Source organism: Arvicanthis niloticus, chromosome 23, assembly GCF_011762505.2.
Source record: "Arvicanthis niloticus isolate mArvNil1 chromosome 23, mArvNil1.pat.X, whole genome shotgun sequence".
In the NCBI taxonomy this organism is placed as follows: Eukaryota; Metazoa; Chordata; class Mammalia; order Rodentia; family Muridae; genus Arvicanthis; species Arvicanthis niloticus.
Window position 1 is genome coordinate 31,578,878 of NC_133430.1, and position 19,947 is coordinate 31,598,824.

At 47.9% G+C, this 19,947-nt stretch overlaps 1 protein-coding gene across 3 annotated transcripts in view; it reads left to right on the forward strand.

Moving 5' to 3' along the window:
- Ltbp2 (latent transforming growth factor beta binding protein 2) overlaps nt 1–19,947 on the forward strand; it is a 94,123-nt gene that overhangs the window by 34,236 nt on the left and 39,940 nt on the right. For all 3 annotated transcript variants that reach the window (XM_076921662.1, XM_076921661.1, XM_076921663.1), the window contains exons 4-8: nt 9,511–9,692; nt 10,602–10,772; nt 11,201–11,407; nt 12,125–12,408; nt 12,980–13,082. In XM_076921662.1, the coding sequence (XP_076777777.1) occupies nt 9,511–9,692; nt 10,602–10,772; nt 11,201–11,407; nt 12,125–12,408; nt 12,980–13,082 (947 nt within the window). The remainder of the gene's footprint in view (nt 1–9,510; nt 9,693–10,601; nt 10,773–11,200; nt 11,408–12,124; nt 12,409–12,979; nt 13,083–19,947) is intronic.

The window sequence follows — 19,947 nt, forward strand, 5'->3', positions numbered from 1 at the left end:
CTCACAGACTTGCCTGTGTTCTGGCTCCAAGTCAGTCTGACAGAGGCATTTTCGCAGTTGAGGTTTCTTCTTCCCAGATGTGTTGGGAGCCGACCTTTAGCAGAAAGCAGCTATCAGCTTTGCAGCCATCTTGAGCCATAGACCCTGACATGAGACTTGGATTACAATAGCCTACACCAGCTGAGCACACTCTGATAACATCTTGCTTTAGATACCCAGGACTTTCCTTGGGTGTGTGAGATTAAAGGTGTGTGAGATTAAAGGTGTGTGAGATTAAAGGTGTGTGAAATTAAAGGTGTGTGAGATTAAAGGTGTGTGACTTAAAGGTGTGACTTAGAGATCAGATCTAGAGACAAGACCTAAGGGCATGATTAAAGGTGTGACCAAAAGGCATGGCTTAAAAGTGAGACATATAAAAGATGAGAGGCAGACAGGAGAGGAGAACAATTTGGAGTAACAGAGATTCAGACACTAGGAGTAGGAGTAGACATTAGACACTCGGAAGAGAACAGATTGAGTACAACTAGGAACTAGGAACTCAAGACTTGGGACTTGGACTAGGAAGAGAGACTGAAGAATAATCGGGATTGAATCACACTCTGTCTGGTCTCCATTCTTCGAGTCTGTCCTCACTCTCTCTCTCTTGCTGAACCCTGACCCGCAGACCGGAGCGGCAGCTTGGGCCGGGAAACAGTGTGGCCGCCAAGCGCGGAGTGGAGAGGGCCGCAACATTTTTTGGCATCCGAACATGGGGCTGGTGCGGTTCTCAACATTTTTGGCTGCCAAAAGTGGGGCAGCTCGGGCCCAATACAGATGAGTCTAACTTGTTTAAGGCTGACAAACAAACAAACAAAAACAAAAACTTTTCCCACCATTGCTTGCTGTCCTTCGGTCTCTCCACCTTCCATGTGTTTTGTGTTTCTGCCTTCCTCATCCCTTTATGCTTCCTCCTCTCCTGGTCTTTCCATGTTCATGACATAAGTATCTTGAAATCCTATGTTTCCATTCATCCTCTTGACAAAACTTTAAACATCACTCTCTCACCCCTGAGACTTTCTGGAGTCTTTCCATGATATAAGGTTGTTTATGCATCTGAACTCCTGTGACTCTGTCATCCTCAAAGTCCATTTTGGGTTCTAGACATTTCCATACATTTACCACACCTTTGCTGAGCCTTGATTGCTTTATCTATAAAATATAAATATATTTATATATACACATTTTATATATTACATATATAAAAATATATTCCACATATATTTATATATACATTTTACATATATTGTATATAAATATATCTTACATAAATTTATATATACATTATATATATTATATATAAATATCTTATATATATTTATATATACATTATATATTACATATAAATATATTTTATGTATATATATATTTTATATATATCATTATATATTATATTATTATATATCAATATACTATATATTATATATTTTAAGCATAATATATAATATTATATACTGTATAAAATATAAATTTATAAAATTCTGCAAGAATAAGTACATAGTTTTATTAAAAATAAATATACTACACGATGCAAAATGGTATAATGTAGTGTCTAAGAACACACACACACATATGTAAAGGTTAAAAGCATGGTTACATGTACACAGATACTCTTATGCCCACTGTTACAGAGTCTTCCAGACCAGCAGGGAGGAGAATTTTTTTGACACAGGGTCTTACTATGTAGCTTTGGCTGGCCTACAACTCACCTAGATCCACTGCCTTTGCAGTGGGATTAAAGGTGTGCACTATCACGCCCAGTGAAAGTTTGTTCTCACTGGAAGTATAAAACCCGTGTCATTCTGCAACTTCCTGTCCTCGTTTTAAAGAAGAGCGGATAGGGCAAGGTCCTGTGCTGGATACACAGCATCAGCACCCATAGCTGCTCCTTGTGCTGCTTGTTGATACTTAAATGTTTTCTTTTAGCTGTAAAGACTCTTTTCAAATAAAACAGTCCCTGGAAGCCCAAAGTGCTGCTATGCAGATAAACTGCATAGAATTGAGCCTCCAGAGGAGAACGAACGTGGATGGAGTAGAGTGTGGGGCTCCTAACCTGTGTCTCCACGTCCTTGTTTGAAAGCCTTTGTGTAGGGAGCAAGGTGGAGACACTCTGCACATTTAACTGAATGGCCACATCGCGAGTCTGCAGCCCCAACTATCTGATATCGGAGCATTTTTATCCTCAAGCTTATTGAAAAATCCTGGTATCAGAAGTCAGAGGTTCCTCCAGGTACTGGCCTATGACAGACTTGTCATGGTCAGTGAAATGATAAAGAAAATAAATCTATTCAAACATTTATTTTTGGAATTGAAGGTCTTCTCTTTATGATGTTCTGGTGGTAATGATAGGTACATATTCATGTGTGTGTTAGCATCACATCTGTCCATGCTAGTTGTTGCTGTTTCAAACTACCGAACAGAAGCGACATACAGGAGGAACTGTATTCTTGCTCACAGTTTCAGAGAATTCATCCACAGTCACTGGTCTTCATGTTTCTGGGGTAATTATTAAGCAGAACATTATGGCAGTGGGGGCTTGTGCACAGCTTCTTTATGGTAGACCGGAAACGGAGATAAGAGAGTCAAGGGAAAGAAGCAACGACAAAATATAGCTCGTGGGAAATAGCCCCACTGGCTTACTTCCCCTAGGTAGCTCCCTGCCCCCACCTTCCACCCCTCCAAGAATGCTCACATTAGGAGTCCATGGTTATTAGGTATTAGGTAATATGGTGATTAGAGCTCTCAGCATCTAATCATCTCTGGGACTCCCTCATACACGCACCCAGAGACAAGTCTCTTTGATTCTCTAGGTGTTTTTAATCCAATCAGATGGACCATGAAGATTAACCATCACTGAGGCTGGAGGGAGATTGCCCAGAAGCTAAGAACACTGTCCTTGTTAGGGTTTCCATTGCTAGGAAGAGACATGTGACCACGGCAACTCTTATAGAGGCAAACATATAATTGGAGCTGGCTGACAGTTTTAGAGGTTCAGTCCATTATCATTATGGCGGGAAGCATGGCAGCATGCAGGCAGACATGGTTCTGGGATAGGAACTGAGAGTTCTACAGCGTGATTTGAAAACAGCCAGGAGATTGTCTTCTGTTGGCAGCCAGAAGGGGGTCTCTCTTCTGCGCAGACAGAGCCTGAGCAATAGGAGACCTCAAAGCGTGCCTATACAGTGACACACTTCCTCCAACAAGGCCACACCTCCTAGTAGTGCCACTTCCCATGGGTCAAGCATGTTCAAACCCCAAAAACCACTTACTACTCTTGCAGAAGACCTGCGTTCGATTCCCAGAACATACATTTAGATGGCTTACAGCCCCCTATAACTCCAGTTCCAGACGATCCAAATGCCTTCTGGTCTTTGCAGGCAGACATAAACTCACACTGGCTCACATACATATACTAAAATAAAATAGATTAAAAAAAAAAAGATTTAAAAATTAGTCACCACACCACTTAAATAGAAAGCTGGAGACTTTATGCGGGTCTCCCAAGTTCATTCAGACTTTGGTGGATCCATGAAATCATGAAGTCTAGAGATAGCTTTTCTGGTTCACTATGGCAGCATCACTAGGACTTCCTTGGAACTACTCCAGGGAGATGGCAAATGTCATCTTGTGTCTAGGAATTTTAGAAACTGCTGTCCTTAGCTGGCACAAAAGCCTTTCTTGTGTTAGCAGATCCCCTTCTCCCCTGGGGCTGGTGTCTCTGACCATCACCTTCTTACTGAGGCTCTGCTTGCCTTGGTAGCCACCCTTCAGTGGTCCTTGAAGGCAGCACTGGATCGAACATGTTGCCAGGCCTTATCTTATTGTCTCATATCCAGAGACCAAGGCAACACACGTAACAACACTCAGGTTGTGGTGTGTTTAAGGACAAGCACAGTTAGCAAGTTTGGGTGGCTAGGATGAACTCCCAGCTCCCAGCCTCCATCTCATCCCGGGTGCCTGTGGTTATGGAAGCCCCAGCCACCAGGTCACAGGTGAGCCAAGAGGCTGCCACCCTCCACACCACACTGTCTTCCCTCCCTGCAGTCTGGGGGCTTGCTAGGGTACAGAAGGGCAGAGCAGTGAATATCCATCCCTTGATCTTGTTGTTGAGCTGGGGCTTCATCACTTACTTTGCTGTAAGCCTCTCAGTAAGCAGGCCTTTGGGGTTTTCGTCATTTAACTGTCTCTGTCACATCAGTAGATGACAATGAATTTGATGCAGGAGAGGGCCTCTGAATGTTAAAAAAAAAAACAAAACAAAAAAAAAAAAACAAAGACAAACAAAAAAAAACAATGTGCTACACAATAATGGACCCCTGGCCCTTTATGTATAAGGATGCATGAACAACATACTTTTTTCTTCTTCTTCCTTTTAGATGGGGAAGAATTTTAAGTGACTCTGTCATATTTTCTCCTTTGGTTGGGTGTGGAGATGCTATTTAATCCAAATTGTAGCTAACCCTGTGTTGTGGTAAATATTAAAAAGGATACCAAGTTCCCGAGCTAAATCCAGTGATTCTCTGCCTGGGGGAGGGGCGGGGGAGGCTGGCCGGACATGCACTGGTGGGCAATGGGCGGCCTGTTCTTATCTCACGGAGACTGACTCAAAGCTCCAAAATCTCTCCACCCAGCTCGCTAAGTTCCCACTGGTGGGTAGCTACCACGCCAGCTGCAAAACTCCCACGGCCTTTTGTGGGTGCACATCAGGCAAACCCACACTTTGCCTTTCTCTCTGGAGCCCAGTCGAGTTGCAGCGTGAAGGAAAACACCACACAAACTCAGTTCAGAATCAATGGTAACTCAATTGCTGGACGCAACAACTAAAGTCCTAATCTTGTAAGTCATATTAAATCTAAGTCCTAACCCTCTGGTGGCAAATCCTGGCGGATCCACCATTGAAACCAGGAGACACTAGGAGCTACATTTTATCCTTCTGCTATCCCCCTCCAAAAAGGCTTACTGCCTTACTCCCTTCCCCTATCCAACCCGGAAGTCCCGCCTACTCGCACAGTGATTGGCTCCTTTATTCATTAGGGGATGGTTCACAAGAAGTCACCTTGAGTACTAGAGTACTCACTCCTCGTCTGCAGCCCCTCCCAGGAGAGCAGAATTAGCATCAACATACAAGCAACACCAGGGCTATCCACTACCCTGTTCCGTCCCTTATGCACGTTGAAAATCCTGACATACTGTCCGTCTTGTAAGCACTCACTTGAATTAGAAAATTAATTAGTAAAATAACCAATTCTCCCAGGCCTCTCAACAGCTCAGTGAAGTAGATATCTCCAACCCTGTTTTGCTGATGAGGACCGATGTGGCTCAGAGGGACAAAGGCCTCGCAGCTACACTGCTGGGGAGAGGCCAAATTTGTTTCCTTCTGTTTCAAACCTTTCTCCTCTAAGCAGCCACGTCCTCTCTACAGCTAGGGGATGCAGGCTATGCAGGCTTGACTGCCCAGTGTTCTTTTCTGAGAAGTAATTCAACTGGCCCCGAAGATGTTTGAAACTTGTAATGATACATCAGCTTGCACACAACTTTCTTGGGCAGTCTCTTAGAAGCGCTGGAAGGAGTTTGCTTTTGATGGAGAGGGTTATGCTGGGCCCCTCCTGAGAGGAAGGGGACTGAGGTTTGGGTCCTCAATTCTGGACCTTTATCGCCCTTAGAACTTCTGCATGGCTAACAGGACCTCGCCTACTCCAACCCCCAAGCGTGGGAAATGGGAAGAGGTTTTGCTGTCGATGGTTCTAGAAGGAGACCCATTGAGACTTCTGGGAGCCAAGGCTTGTGCCATAGCAGCTGGGGCAGGTGCGGGGGTAGGTCCTGGGGTAGATGAGATAACCAGGCTCTGACACTGTCCAAATTGAGCTTCAGTCAGAAGAGCGTTCATGGCTTGAGCACATGGAGACAACTGCTCTAAAGTAGGCGGGAGGGGGGGGGGGGAACAAGGGTCCCAGACCATATCCTGTGAGGGCACAGACTCTAATGGGGAGGTAAGAAGTAGGACCCAAGTTCAAAGCACGCCTGAGACCTGAGCAGAGGCTCCCAGGCTGACTTCCACTGGGGTCTGGGCTGACCCAGAACACAGGCTTTGGAGTCAGGGTGGTCTATCTGGAATCCCAGTGTGTTGGTGTAGCTATTGTATAAAGCTGGGTGAGTCTTCAACCCCTTTTAAGTTCCACGTTCACATGTCCTCACAGCCACCATGGTCCAGATGTTGTTGTGTATACAGTGGCTCATACCACTGTCAGAACGCGAGAGTATTTACAATAGAGACAGTCTAATAACAAACATGTAGAGGCTCTCTTCAAGTTTATGAGATAAACAATTCAAACAGTTGTCAAAGGACGAGCCATAAATACACTCATGAACAAAATTCCAACCTCAAGTATTTTTAAGAAGGGAGGGTTGGAGAGATGGCTAAGCTGTTAAGAGCACATGCTGTTCTTACAGAGGACCCAAGTTCAGTTCCCAGCACCTACAGGCGGCTCACAATCATCTATATATAACCTCTGCTCCCGGGGGATATGGTGCTTCTGGTCTCAGCAGGCAACTGTACTCACATGGACATAGTCAAACATAGCCACACACATATACACCCAAAAATAATCTTTCTTAAAAATTAAAATTTAGAAAGGAGAGCAAAGCAACATGGAAGCATCTTTACTATGCTTGTTCAATTAGCATATTACAAAATCTAGCAATAAGACCCAGAGTAACAGGGAGCGCATGTAACCCCAGCTCTCAAGAGGAAAAGTAGAATTATGGGGCTAGCCTGAGCTACATATCAGCCTCTCAATAACGATGATGTGACAACAGTCATTACGATTATAAACTACACTAATGAGTGTGTGCTCCGTGTGGTATATTTTTGTACTTTACTAAGTTTTAAACCCACTTCAATTTTTTTTTATTTATTTATGTATATAAACACTCTGTTTGCATGTATGCCTTCATGACAGAAGACAGCATCAGCCAAAAGAGGGCATTCGATCCCGTTGTAGATAGCTGTGAGTCACCATGTGGGTGCTGGGAATTGAACTCAGGTCCACTGGAAGAGCAACTAGTGGTTGCATCCTTCCTTCCTTCCTTCCTTCCTTCCTTCCTTCCTTCCTTCCTCCCTCCCTCCCTCCCTTCCTTCCTTCTTTCTTTCTTTCTCTTTTTCTTTCTTTCTTATTTATACCCCAAATACTGCCCCCTCCCAGTCCCCCCATCACAGAGTTCCTCCCTCCACCCCCTCCCCTTCTCCTCTGACACGGTGGGGCCCCCTGGGTTTCCCATTACCTTGCAGCCAGTGCTCTTAACCACTGAGCCATCTCTCCAGCCTCCTTAAATTTTAACTAATTAAAAAAAAAAACCATAAAATTGTGTATATATATATAATGGGGTTCAACGCAATGCTTAATAAATGTATACCCTGTGACACTTGTTTTGATGTGAGCCCGTCAGAAAACAATACCCCCAAATGTGTTAAATCTGAAGATGTTTGCAGTCTTTGATACAGTCCTGGTAGCCTGAGGAATTAATAATCCTAATGTCATAGCTGCTTTCAAAGTGTTTATTATTAGAAAGCTTTTCAAACATATAAAGTTCTTGTTATGAACTTTTGCCGGGCCGGACAGTGGTAGCGCACGCCTTTAATCCCAGCACTTGGGAGGCAGAGGCAGGCGGATTTCTGAGTTCGAGGCCAGCCTGGTCTACAGAGTGTGTTCCAGGACAGCCAGGACTACACAGAGAAACCCTGTCTTGAAAAACAAACAAAACAAAACAAAACCTTTCAGGGGCTGGGGAAACAGTTTACTTGCTGAAATGCTTTACTACACAAGCAAAGAAGCTGAGTTCAGTCCCAAGCATCATGGGAAAAAAAAAAGCCAGGTATGAGGTCACACCCCTGGCTCTAGAGTTCCAGTTCTAGGGAGGTGGAGATGGGAGATCTGTTTTAGGTGTCGTTATCAACATCATCATCATCCTCACATCATCTGTATTACTGAATTTGGGCTCTGCATGTTAGAGTGGACTTCCTGGCCAGCCATGCTAACACAACTGGTAAGCTCTAAGTTCATCGAGAGAACCTATCTCAAAAAATAAGTTGGAGATTAGGTGAGAAAGACACTCGGTGTCAAACTCTGACCTCCACACATATTTGCACACATGTACACATGCAGCTGCACACAACTGCACACCCATAAACACACATAAAATATCAAACATATAGAATGGAGCAATGACTCCCCCGAGGAATAGCTAATTTTTTTTTACAGTTAATTATTTATTTGTGTGTGGGTGTGGCATACTCATAGCCATCAGAGGACAAGGGAGAAGTCTGTTCTCTTCATTCACCACATGTGTTCCAGGATTGAACTTAGGTCAGGCTTGGTGGTGAGTGCCTTTACCCACTGAGCCATCTCACTGGCCCCAAGGGAATATTTTAACCGAAGAAAATACACCACATGTGTGAGACTTTCTATGGTGAAAAAGAATAATTAAAAATGCAATCGGAGCCTGTCTCTGAGCTGTGATTCAGCTTAACTGCCTCAGGACAGGGAAAATGACAAATCTGGGGAGAAATGTGTAATTGTATAAAATAGGGGGTAATGTTAAGAGAAAGCATTTAAATTGCATCTGTAGCCGACGATAATCTTATAAAGTCAGATATGTATACGTGAGCAAAGGTTGAAATAAAACAGGTGGAAGTATTTGCTGTGTTGGGATGAGAGATGATGAATTCATTTTTCTCTTCAGATATGATTCTTGTATTATTATTATTGGTTCTTGAATTATTTTATATTAATTAATCGGGAGAATCTAAGCTCTGTCCCTGAATGGTCTATGAATATTTATTTGTTATTCATCAGCTCCCCATAGTAATTTACATAGAGGGTTATATGGAGAAGTGGCAGGGCCAGGTGTAATGAGGCATATCTGTAATCCCAGCACTGAGGGCCCTGAGGCAGGAGGACAGTGAACTTGAGGCCAGCCTGGGTCAAGCTTCAAAATGAAATGTTTTAAGTAGGGCTGGGGCTGTAGTAATGATAGCGTTCTTGCTAGCACTCTAGTATGTGTGTGTTCCTGGGATTTATCCCCAGTACTAGTGGACACAGATAGCAGGCTTCTGGCTCACACCATGGTTTCGGTGCTGGGCTGGCTCATAAGTGGGCTCTCAAAGACTCGAGCATGTCAGGGCTACACGGGACAGTCTGATGTTGCTTCATGTCGCAGTCAAAGGTCCTGAGGCTCAGAGAGGTTGGCGCTCCTGAATACTCCAGTAGGATTAGGTCCTTCCCCAGTGAAGACTGGCCACTCCTGGTCCTTTTATCTGGGCACTTATATATCCAGAGGTCAGCCATTTAAGGTGTGGTATCTCAATGGAGGGTGTTTTTCCAGAGCATGTGCTGGATTGAGTGCAGCCCAGATGGTAGAGGGCAGAGAGAGGCTGCCCCTGAGATGCAAACTCCAGGGCTGTGGTTATCTCCACAGGATCCTCAGCCAGACCCGCCCCCTGCAGCAGCACACAGGGCCATCCAGGACTGTTCGGCGTTATCCGGCCAGTGGTGCCAATGGCCAGCTGATATCCAATGCTTTGCCTTCCGGACCAGGACTTGAACTGAGAGACAGCAGCCCACAGGCAGCACATGTGAACCGTCTCTCACCCCTCTGGGGTAAGGCTGCTCTGCCTCTGGACCTGGGAGAACAGAGCATCTAAATCGGACCCATTCTTGTCTCACCTCTGCCCCATCCCTTCACTCTTGGGGCACTCAGCTGTCACCCTGTCCTTCACCTTTTTAGCCAACCAACAAACATTTGTGCACCTGCTTTGTGCCAAGTTGCAGGGTCCCCAACGAATCCATCTGGATGTGGCTACCATTGAGACCCTAGGACCTTGACTATTGTCTGCCATCTCCTGCTCTGTCATCTCTGCAGACCTCTGCTTCCTTCATATCCAGCTGGGAGCCTCAATTCTTTGACCCACACACTTCCACATTATGCTCTCTGCAAACTCCGATAGGAAACCCCCAGCATTTCTGGACACACAACACCGTGCACGCGGTCACGCCTACAGCGCTCACTTCCTCCTTGATGTTTTGCTGACTTCCCCACACCCTGCTAAATGAGGCTGGTAACTAGATCCCCCAACCCTGATTCTAGCTGTTCCTCGGACATTATCTTCCCCCCATTTCCTCTAGGAAACTCCCTCTCTGCCTGCTGGAGCTATGTTCCACTCCCTGCCCTTGTGCTCAGAGCCTGGCTCTGCACTTTTTGACCATGTAACGACGGGCACGCTGGACATCGCTCCACCTCCGGCCAACTGTGAACTGAAATATTCGGTTAGATATAAGAGAATCGCCAGTGTAGCTTCGAGTGGCTCCTCTTGCAGCAGGACATGTCAGTGTGCACAAAGCATGGAGGGCCGCATCTGAGTGTTTCTTGAGACCTTTGCTCTACCCTGACCACAGACCCGGTGTCTAGGTCTTAGAAGATGCTGTATATAGGATGTACCCCTCATCCTAAGGGCCTGGAGACCAGGGTTATGTGTGGCTCTGTCCAGGACCCAAGTCCTCTCTCTGCAGGGCTAAACCTCACCGAGAAAATCAAGAAGATCAAGGTTGTCTTCACTCCCACCATCTGCAAGCAGACCTGTGCCCGGGGACACTGCGCCAACAGTTGTGAGAAGGGAGACACCACCACCCTGTACAGTCAGGGCGGCCATGGGCATGACCCCAAGTCTGGCTTCCGTATTTGTGAGTCCCCTTTCCACAGATGGTCTTGGTGGGTGGGGGTGGGGCTGACATCTCAGGGACTCCTTGGTGTGGAACCTCTTGTCTCTTATAGTTCTATCACAGCAGGGAGTAAAGTCTTATCCCAGCTCTGTTCCCAGCTTGGCTGTGTGTTTCCAAGCAAGTCACAGAACCTCTCTGAGTCTAAGGTGCTTTGATAGCCAATAGAGGCACCTTTTGATGCCTCTGCCTGTGTTCTAGGTGCTTGTCGTGGACTGGAGAGACACTAGGGGACTTTTCTGCTTGCTTTTACTCCAGGGCTTCAAAGAAGGTTCCTGCATTTCAAGGGGGCGAGATGCCCTCCAAACCCCCCCCAAATTTGGTATTTCACTCCTCTGCTTGCCTGTCACCAGCTGGAGGTCAGCTGCCAATCATCTTGAGTGTTGTTGCAGATTTCTGCCAAATCCCCTGTCTGAATGGAGGCCGCTGCATTGGCCGGGACGAGTGCTGGTGTCCAGCCAACTCCACAGGGAAGTTCTGCCATCTGCCTGTCCCACAGCCAGACAGGGAGCCTCCAGGGCGACGCTCCCAGCACGGAGCCCTACTGGAAGGGCCCTTGAAGCAATCCACCTTCACTCTGCCGCTCTCTAACCAGCTTGGTGAGTGCCAGCAGTTGGGGCAGCCAGCCTGGGAGGTGCACCAGGTAGTGTGTGTGCTGTCGCCATTGCTGTGCTGGATGGGGACAGGTCTCCATTTTGTTCCCCATGTTTCTGCCTCCCATTCTGTTGGAGTTCCTCCGTGTGTGTGTGTGTGTGTGTGTGTGTGTGTGTGCCCTTAACCTGTGCAAGGGAAGACAAAGCCACTAATGGAGCCCCCCCACCCCACCCCCAGCCTGGGCAATAGAGGGGGGATGGGGGAAGTATAGAACTCAGCATGAATTTCTTTTCTTTGCCTTCTATAAGGCAAATCAGATTCAAGCACACAGGGTTCTGTAGGAGTTGGTCTGGGACCCATGAGCACAGAGTGCCTAGAAAGGCTGTGTGGTGGGATGACCCTAAGGTGTTCCGTGGGCTGCCCGTGGTTTGATGGCACTCAGGGCTGCACAGGGTCACCGAGGAGGTAGAATCAAGAAGAAGTGTGCAGCTTTTGAGGAAGAGCTTTTCTTGAAGGGGGAGTTACCACTTCCTCCTGTCCTGGGGGAGTGGGGGTGAGGCGTTGTTCTGGTTACACGTAACAGGCAAAGAAATGGAAGGAGAGTTTTGGAGAGGCACCCAGTCTGGAGCCTGCCTGACCTACGGTTGTGGGCACTCTTCACAAGGCAGAAAAGTGAGGTTGGGAGCCTGTTTCTCTGCTCTGATCCCAACCCTTCTGCCCAGCCTCTGTGAACCCCTCGCTGGTGAAGGTGCAAATTCGTCACCCGCCTGAGGCCTCTGTGCAGATCCACCAGGTAGCCCGGGTCCGGGGTGAGGTGGACTCGGTGCTAGAGGACAACAGTGTGGAGACCAGAGCCTCTCATCGCCCCCATGGCAGCCCAGGCCACAGCCACTGGGCCAGCAACAGCATACCCGCTCGGGCTGGAGAGGCCCCTCGGCCACCACAAGTGCTGTCCAGGCATTATGGACTTCTGGGCCAGTGTTACCTGAGCACGGTGAATGGACAGGTGAGAAGGACGTCTCTGCCTCAGCCCTTCAGGGACTGCTATGGTTCCTCAGTCTGTACATCTCTCCTTCCTTGACCTTGTGGGACATGATGGCACTTCCCATATGGAAAAATCCACTGCATAAAAATTCCTAATGGGCTGGGGCTGTAGTTCAGTTGGCAGAGGGCTTGTCTCATGTGCAGAAGGGCCCCAGTTTGATCCCCAGCACCTCATAAACCAGGCATGGTGGTGCGCACCTGTAGGAGTCAGAGGCAGGAGGATCAGAAACTCAGGGTAATCCTTGGCTACATAGTACATTCACAGCTAGCCTAGGAGACCCTAAGAGCAGGAGGGATGCTGCATGCAGAGAGGCTGGGTCTCCTCTTAAGCTGAGTGTAGTGCCTGTCAGGGAGTGCTAGTCACACAGAAGGGGACCAAGGAAGTCCCCTTGTAGAAGAGCTGTCACCAGTACCTGCGGACTAAGGAAGCCTAGAATTTGGTCTCAGAAAAATACTAGCTCTCTGTGAGTTGAGCCTAGGACCCTTGGTGCATGGACAGCAGGTGTCACAGTTGTCTCTGGTCCCTTTTCCAGTGTGCTAACCCTCTAGGAGAGCTGACGTCTCAGGAGGACTGCTGTGGCAGTGTGGGGACCTTCTGGGGAGTGACCTCCTGTGCTCCATGCCCACCCAGACCAGGTGAGTACTGGTTTCAAGATGGAGGACTAAAGGGGAGCACTCTATCTTCATCCATCATTACCCAGGGTTCCCAAGGCCAGGCAATATTTCCCAATGTACCTCAAAGAGCCTCGCCAACAGCTTGGGCAGTTCAGCCCATCTTACCGCTGCTGGGTCTCTGTTCAACCTGCTAGTCTGTGTGGGGACCTCCCTTTTCCAGTTTATTGGAGGGACTCCAGACAATGACGAACCCCCTCCACACTCTCACATAGGTCTGTGCCTAGGCTCCAGGACTCAGAATGTCTCTCTCCTTTCTCTGAGGTCCACAGGCCTCCTCTTCCTCCTCTTCCTCCTCCTCCTCTTCCTCCTCCTCCTCCTCCTCTTCCTCTTCTTCCTTCTTCCCCTTCCTGAATGAGAGTTGAGTTCCTGTCTCCAAATGCCCTCAATTTTGAGTTGAGAACCTCAGTTTCTTGCTCCCTCTAGATGATTGGGTAAAACTCAACCCACATTCATTCATTCAGTCAGTCAGTCAGCCATCTATTCATTCAGCAGATATTGGCTGGATGGCTCTTATGCGCCAAGCACTGAGGATTCAGTAAGAAAAAAAAATCATCCACACTGCTCCCAGAAGCCTTAGTCAGATGCCTGGAAGAGGGGTGACCAGGTGCCTGTGTGTGAGTATGGCTTCTGCCTACTCAGCCTGTCTTTCCCCTCCCCCTCCCTCATTCCTGGGCCTGGACCTGGCATGCATTCTTGCCTGCCAGCAGTCATCTCTGTGAGCTGGGTTAGGGGTGGGATGGGACTAAAGCAGAGCCCAAAGGCAGGAGGGTCGCGGCTGTTCCCAGGACCGACACAGCAGTGGAGCTGTGAACTGCGTTTTCTCTACTAAAAGTAAGTGCCATGGCCTCCTACTATGGTGTGCAGTGTAGGGTGCCATTCAACTCAAAGGCTTTAGGGTCCAACCCATGCCAGGAGCCAGCCTCTGCTCTGCTTGCCTACCTCTCTCTGCCTTGGTCCCCTCTCCTGTGACATCTGGCACTGACGGATAATAGTGTCAGCCTCACAGAGTTGCTGTGGGAACTACACGGTACATGTTACAGCTGACCCTCCATATCTACAATTCTGTAACTGCAGATTCAACCAATCTCAGGTCAAAAATATTTGAAAGACAGGGCCAAAGAAACAGCTCAGCAGGTAAAGGCGCCCGCCCCTACGCAGACAACAGGAGTTCAATCCCTGGGTCTCACATGGTAGAAGAGTTGACTTCACACGTTGCCCTGTGACCTCCACACACCCACGGTGGCACGTTCACACACATACACATGCCCTCACACAAAAATAAGTAAGAAGGTAATTAATTAAAGAAAAAAAAATACTTGAAGGACAATCCAAGTTCCCAAAAAAGCAAACCTCGAATTTGCTTCTGGCAGAGCCTGATGCTGATCCCACACACAATGGAGTGCCCGCTGTGCAGCCATGTGCTCTGTTCCTCTCACCATTCCGGGGTCCTGAGCTGTCTACAGTAGCCCTGCAGGCCTTGTTTACCTCACACCTTGCTTACTGGATAGCTGCGTCTCTACTGAACACACATGAGACTCTCTTCTTGTCGCATTCCCTAAACAGTATATAATGCTAGCTTACTCATTTGCATTGCATTACATATATGATAATCAATCTAAAAATGACTTAAAGTACATGAGAGACTATGTATAGGCTATATATAACATCATTTTGCATAAGAGATTTGAACAGCCTCAAAATTTGCTATCTGTGAGAGTTTTGGAATCAATCTCCCATAGACACTGAGGGGGAGGGGTTGCTATGTATTGATGATTGATGATGGTGATGATGATGATGGTGATGATGATGATGGTGATGATGATGATAATGTTGTCTCCTCAAGAAAGGGTAAAGGGACCAACTGACCTTGGGAAGAAACAGATCAGTTTACTCAGGGACAGTGTGTGTGTGTGTGTGTGTGTCTGTGTGTGTGTGTATACACATGTGCTTTTTCTCATTTTCCCTCCTCAAGCCAATTCTTGGGACTTCTATATCCCTTGTTTGGTTCAGCCAACAAGGGTTATCACTGATTGATACCCGTTGGGTGTGAGGGCCGAGGTATATGCAGTGCCTCTCCTCTCCAAACTTACAGCCTCAGGGGCTGTGGCTGGCTTTAGAAATAATGAACCTAGGGCAGCATCTGGAGCAGTGTGGAGTGTGTGGGACAGACAGTGAAACCAGGCCACTCACAGGTCCTGGGCCACTCTTACCCAGATTAGGAAACAGGGATCCTTCCATGTGACCAGAGCCATCTTCATAAATATGCGAATGTGGGTGCCCACGACCTCCTTAGACGTGGTGCTTTTCTGCTGCATACAACTTGCCTGTCTGTACACAGAGGGGTAGGAGGCACTGGCTGAAGCTGGCGAATCAGGGAGAGCTTCATGGAGGAGGTACTGTAAGGATGATAGATGAAAGATGATTGGGGTAGAGCAGCCAAAGGAGTAGGGAAGAATTTAGCAGTTCAAGGAAATGGTATTTGTAGGTGAGACCAAGAAGAGAGCAACAGTCCCTGGAGAGAGGCATGCAGGGATTCTAAGTCCATCGTATAGGATGGATGGACCCTGCACAGCCTCAGCCCTGCTGGGGACAGCTAACACCTGCTGTTCCTGCTGTTCCTGCTGTTCCTGCTGCTGCTGCCACCGCTGCCACCCAGAGTGTTGGCTGCATTGCTGAGCTGCTCAGGGACCCCTGGCCTAGTAGGATTGTGTTAGCAGCAAGTGTTCATCTAGAGGAAGCTCCAGGGATGTGGCCTCTGAGGCTCCTGGCGGTTTTGAGGCTGGATCGGTGCTGTGGTGTTACCTCTAGAGTCTGAGAGACAATGGAGAGGGAAAGCTGGCTCGGCTGTCAACAGCTGTGGCAGACAAACAGGGATTCTAGAATTAGCTTCTCCAGAACCCTGCCTCCATCGCAGCTGAGGTCCATCCCCAGGTATCTGAGGTTTGGCTGTGATGTATGACCCTGAGCCTTTTACGTGCAGGTCCCTGATGGGGACCTGCAGGTCCCTGATGGGGATAGGGAAAAATCTAAGGCTGTGTGGGTTCTTGAGGTCAGTTCCTGTTCTTCAGCTGGACAGGGAAGTTAATGAAGATCTGTCAGGTGACGTCGGAGGGGAGGAAATACAAAGCTACCTTGGATTATTCATTTAAAAATTTAAACATTAATTTATTTGTGTGTGTGTGTGTGTGTGTGTGTGTGTGTGTGTGTGTGTGTGTGTAGCTCAGAGGATCACTTACAGGAGTTGGTTTTCCTCCTTCCACAGTGTGAATTGCAGAGATTGAACACAATCACTGGGCTTGGCAGCGAGCGTCTACTGCTGAGCCACCTCTCTGGGCCCCATGTTTATCACTTAAATGCCATAGTCACTGGTTGTGGGATTTAAGGAGGAGCACAGGACCCTGCATGTTCAGGATGCAGAGATGTGAGGACTGCTGTGGTTACTGAAGGAGCCTTAGCCTGCTCCTCTTAGCAGGGGCTGGTGTGCGCAGTGACCATGGAACCACTTCTGAAGGATGTCCTCACCTGGAAGGTGGGGATAGGTGAGAAGGGACGCATTCCAGGGTGTGGGCTGTGTGCCAGTCTTAGGAGCGTATCCCACAGGTTGACCAAGGATCCTGATCCCAATGGAGCTGGCCAGCTCTGATCAGGCAGGGCCTGGACCTCAGCCACAGTGGGTATGGGAGAAGCTCTCTGGATCAGTTGAATTACGTATAAATGGCGGTGCTTTGTGTATGTTTTGGTGCAGAGCACAGAATGAACTTCCATGGGTACAATTAAAACCCAGTTCTTTCCCTCTATGTCTGTGATGCCCCCACCTTGTACCTCAGTGCTTGGCACAGCTCAGTAAGCTGGGCACCAGGGTACAGACCCTGGAATGGCAAACGTTCCAGCATACTGAGCGAGAACTAACAAAGACCAGGGCAACGTAAACATTTCAGACACATGAAAGTGTAGCTGAGCACTGTACAGGGAAGGCTCAAGACATTAGAGAACCTTGTTTGTGCTGACAGTTTGCCAGGACATCAAACTCCATGCCTTACCCCAGGGCTGGCAGGGGTGTTTCTCTAAGTGGGCATGACAAATGAGCTACTGTGCAAGCATTGGAGGACAAAAGAAGCTGCTGGATGAGTTTGGGGGCTGCTTGGCAAGAAAAGCAGAACTTCCGGATTCTAGAACATTCTCAGCCTGAATGGCTCCGCTTGTATTTCTCCTCTGATAAAATGGAACTGTGTCTCCTGGGCAAAACTTTGTCTTCCCCAGCAGAATCAAGTCAGGATGGGAGCAAGAGAATGGTCATGTGACTTCATGGCTTTCCCCCAAGTCATATCGGTCTTTTGAGGGTTCGAGTCTGACTGTTGAAGTTAGTCACTAGCATGCCACTGTTTCTAATAGCGAAAGGGCGGCCTTGAAGGCTCAGCTCCAGTGGCACAGACAATTCTCTCCTCTCAGAAGAATTCAGAGAAATTCTCAGAAGAATTTCAGAGCCCCATTCCTCAAGAAGATGGCTCCAAAAAGCATTCTAGACCCACTGGGGATCCCTCCTCTCCCCTCCCTCAGACTGAGGGATACAGAATGTCCCTCAGTGACCTCTGGGATTTAGCCCAACCCCTGCCTTTCTGACCCCTTGGGAGTTAGTAAAGGTCCCAGCCCAGAGTCTCTTCGGTGTCCTGCCAGAGTCTGGGAACACACCGCTCTCAAGAGCCACTTTGATTGAGGCCATATTTTTGAGTTTCCATATAAGACAGACATCTGGGCTAACTGGAAAGTTGGCAGCTGCCTCATCAGGCTTGGCACTCGCTATGTCAACCCCAAGGCCCCTTTGCTGGAACGGGTGGAGTGGCACTTGGCTCTAGACCTGCAGTGGTGGGCTCCAGCTGTTTGCCACGAGGTTGTCTTTCCATCAGCCTGGCCTGGGTTGAGTTTACCTCAGAACCCAGGCCCCCTCCCTGGTTCTCCAGGGACTGCAGACTCTATCCCTCCATCCTTCAAGAAAGGCAGCATCTGTGACCAATAGTGCCTGCCACTTGCTGAGCTGTCCGATTACCTGCGTCGTCTTGTTTAATTCATACAAGCACAAGTTGGGGATCCTGAGGCCCATTTAACAGATGGAAAAAACGCAGCCCCAAGTAGGCTGAAGAACTTGTCTAAGATTGCAGAGTGAAGACAAATGAGGCTAATATGTCTCATCCTTGGCTGGCCCAGACCTTATCATCCTGAGGAGACCTGGGCCTGCCTGAGACAGACAAGCCTAGGCAACTGAACTGGAAGGTCATTCTAAGAGTCTGCACACCAGCCTCGTATTTCGTGAGTTACTTGTATGTGAAGGACCATGCGCATCAAACTTGGCAGGCAGGCAGGTTGACACCATGTAACTCAGGCCTAAGAGTTAATGGAGGTATGCTATAGAAGAATGTAGGCTGTTTCTGAGGGATCCTAAAGAGAAAGAAAACAAAACAAAACCAAAAACAAAAACCAAACAATAAAAAAACAAAATCAAGCCAGGTGGTGGTGGCGGCGGCGGCACACGCCTTTAATCCCAGCACTTGGGAGGCAGAGGCAGGAGGATCTTTTATTTTGAGGCCAGCTTGGTCTACAGAGTGAGTTCCAGGACAGCCAGGACTACACAGAGAAACCCTGTCTCAAAAAACTGAAAAACCAAACCAAACCAAACCAAACAAAACAAAACAAAACAAAACAAAAAAATCAATCAAACAAACAAAACAAAAAACCCAAAAGGGTAGATGTTTCTGGAAAGCAGGGCTCAACTCAAAAATGAGAAAATGGTACTATTTACTAAAAGCTAGAGATGCCCAGCAGTCACTAGGCTGTGCTTGGAGGCACCACACTCCCCCCTGTAAGAGGTATACCTATCAAGAACACATGTTTTGGAGGTGGGGCAAGAGCTTAACTTGAGAGGATGAGGTTGCATGTGCATGATTGAAGATTTGAGAGTCACAGAGCAAAAGCTTTGTCCCCTAAGGAGAAGGAGTATATGTATGTGGGTAGTTCTGTGATGTCAGACCTGGGCAAAGTTGGGTTTGCCCAGGGTTCCAGGGGAGGTTGGGACAGAGACGCTAAGGCAAGTCACAGCAGCAATGATATATTGTTGTTGCCACCGTTAGCGACTGTTTATTCAGGGTCTTTAGTAGGCCTTTGTATTGTAGTGAATTCTAATGATGCTTCCAGTTGTCATGGGATACCATACCCTTAGTTCAGGCCCCCAAGCCTGGTAGGTCTTTTCCTGACTCCTGCTTCTGGTGTTCTGTAACTCACAGAACACCTACAGGTCTGTGGGTGGGTTTCTGGAGCATTTGCTAAGCTGGAGGGCCTCGGCTTGGAGAACAGCTGTACTAGGGTAGGGTTTTCTTATTCTCCAGGACCTGGGTTGAGACACCAGTCCCCTGCTCTAGTGAAATGGGACTTACTGAATTCCTGTCAAGCTGAGAAAGTATTGTCTCTGGCTGGGTAGTGTTCTGCAAGCTTCGTCCAAGGGATTTGAAGCCGTCTGGAATTGTGTCCCAGGCTTAGCTAGCTCCCTCCCTGCCTTGCAGGGGTGGGCCATGATATGTGGCATCTCTGGCCTACTCCAGGAATGGCTGGAGCATGGGTAGACTCTGTGTGAGCCAGAGTCTGCGCAGAGCTCTCTCTAACTTGCTATCTTTGGTAACATTGGCCTTCCTGCCTCTCTGAGGAAACAGATGGGGGTTATCTTTGAGGGAAATGTTCATTCTCATTGAGAGGTCCCATGGCACTTGACCAAAGAGAAAGTCCTAACTGTGGACAGTATGACCATTGCTGAAATGGAGTGGCTGTAGTGCTCACGGGC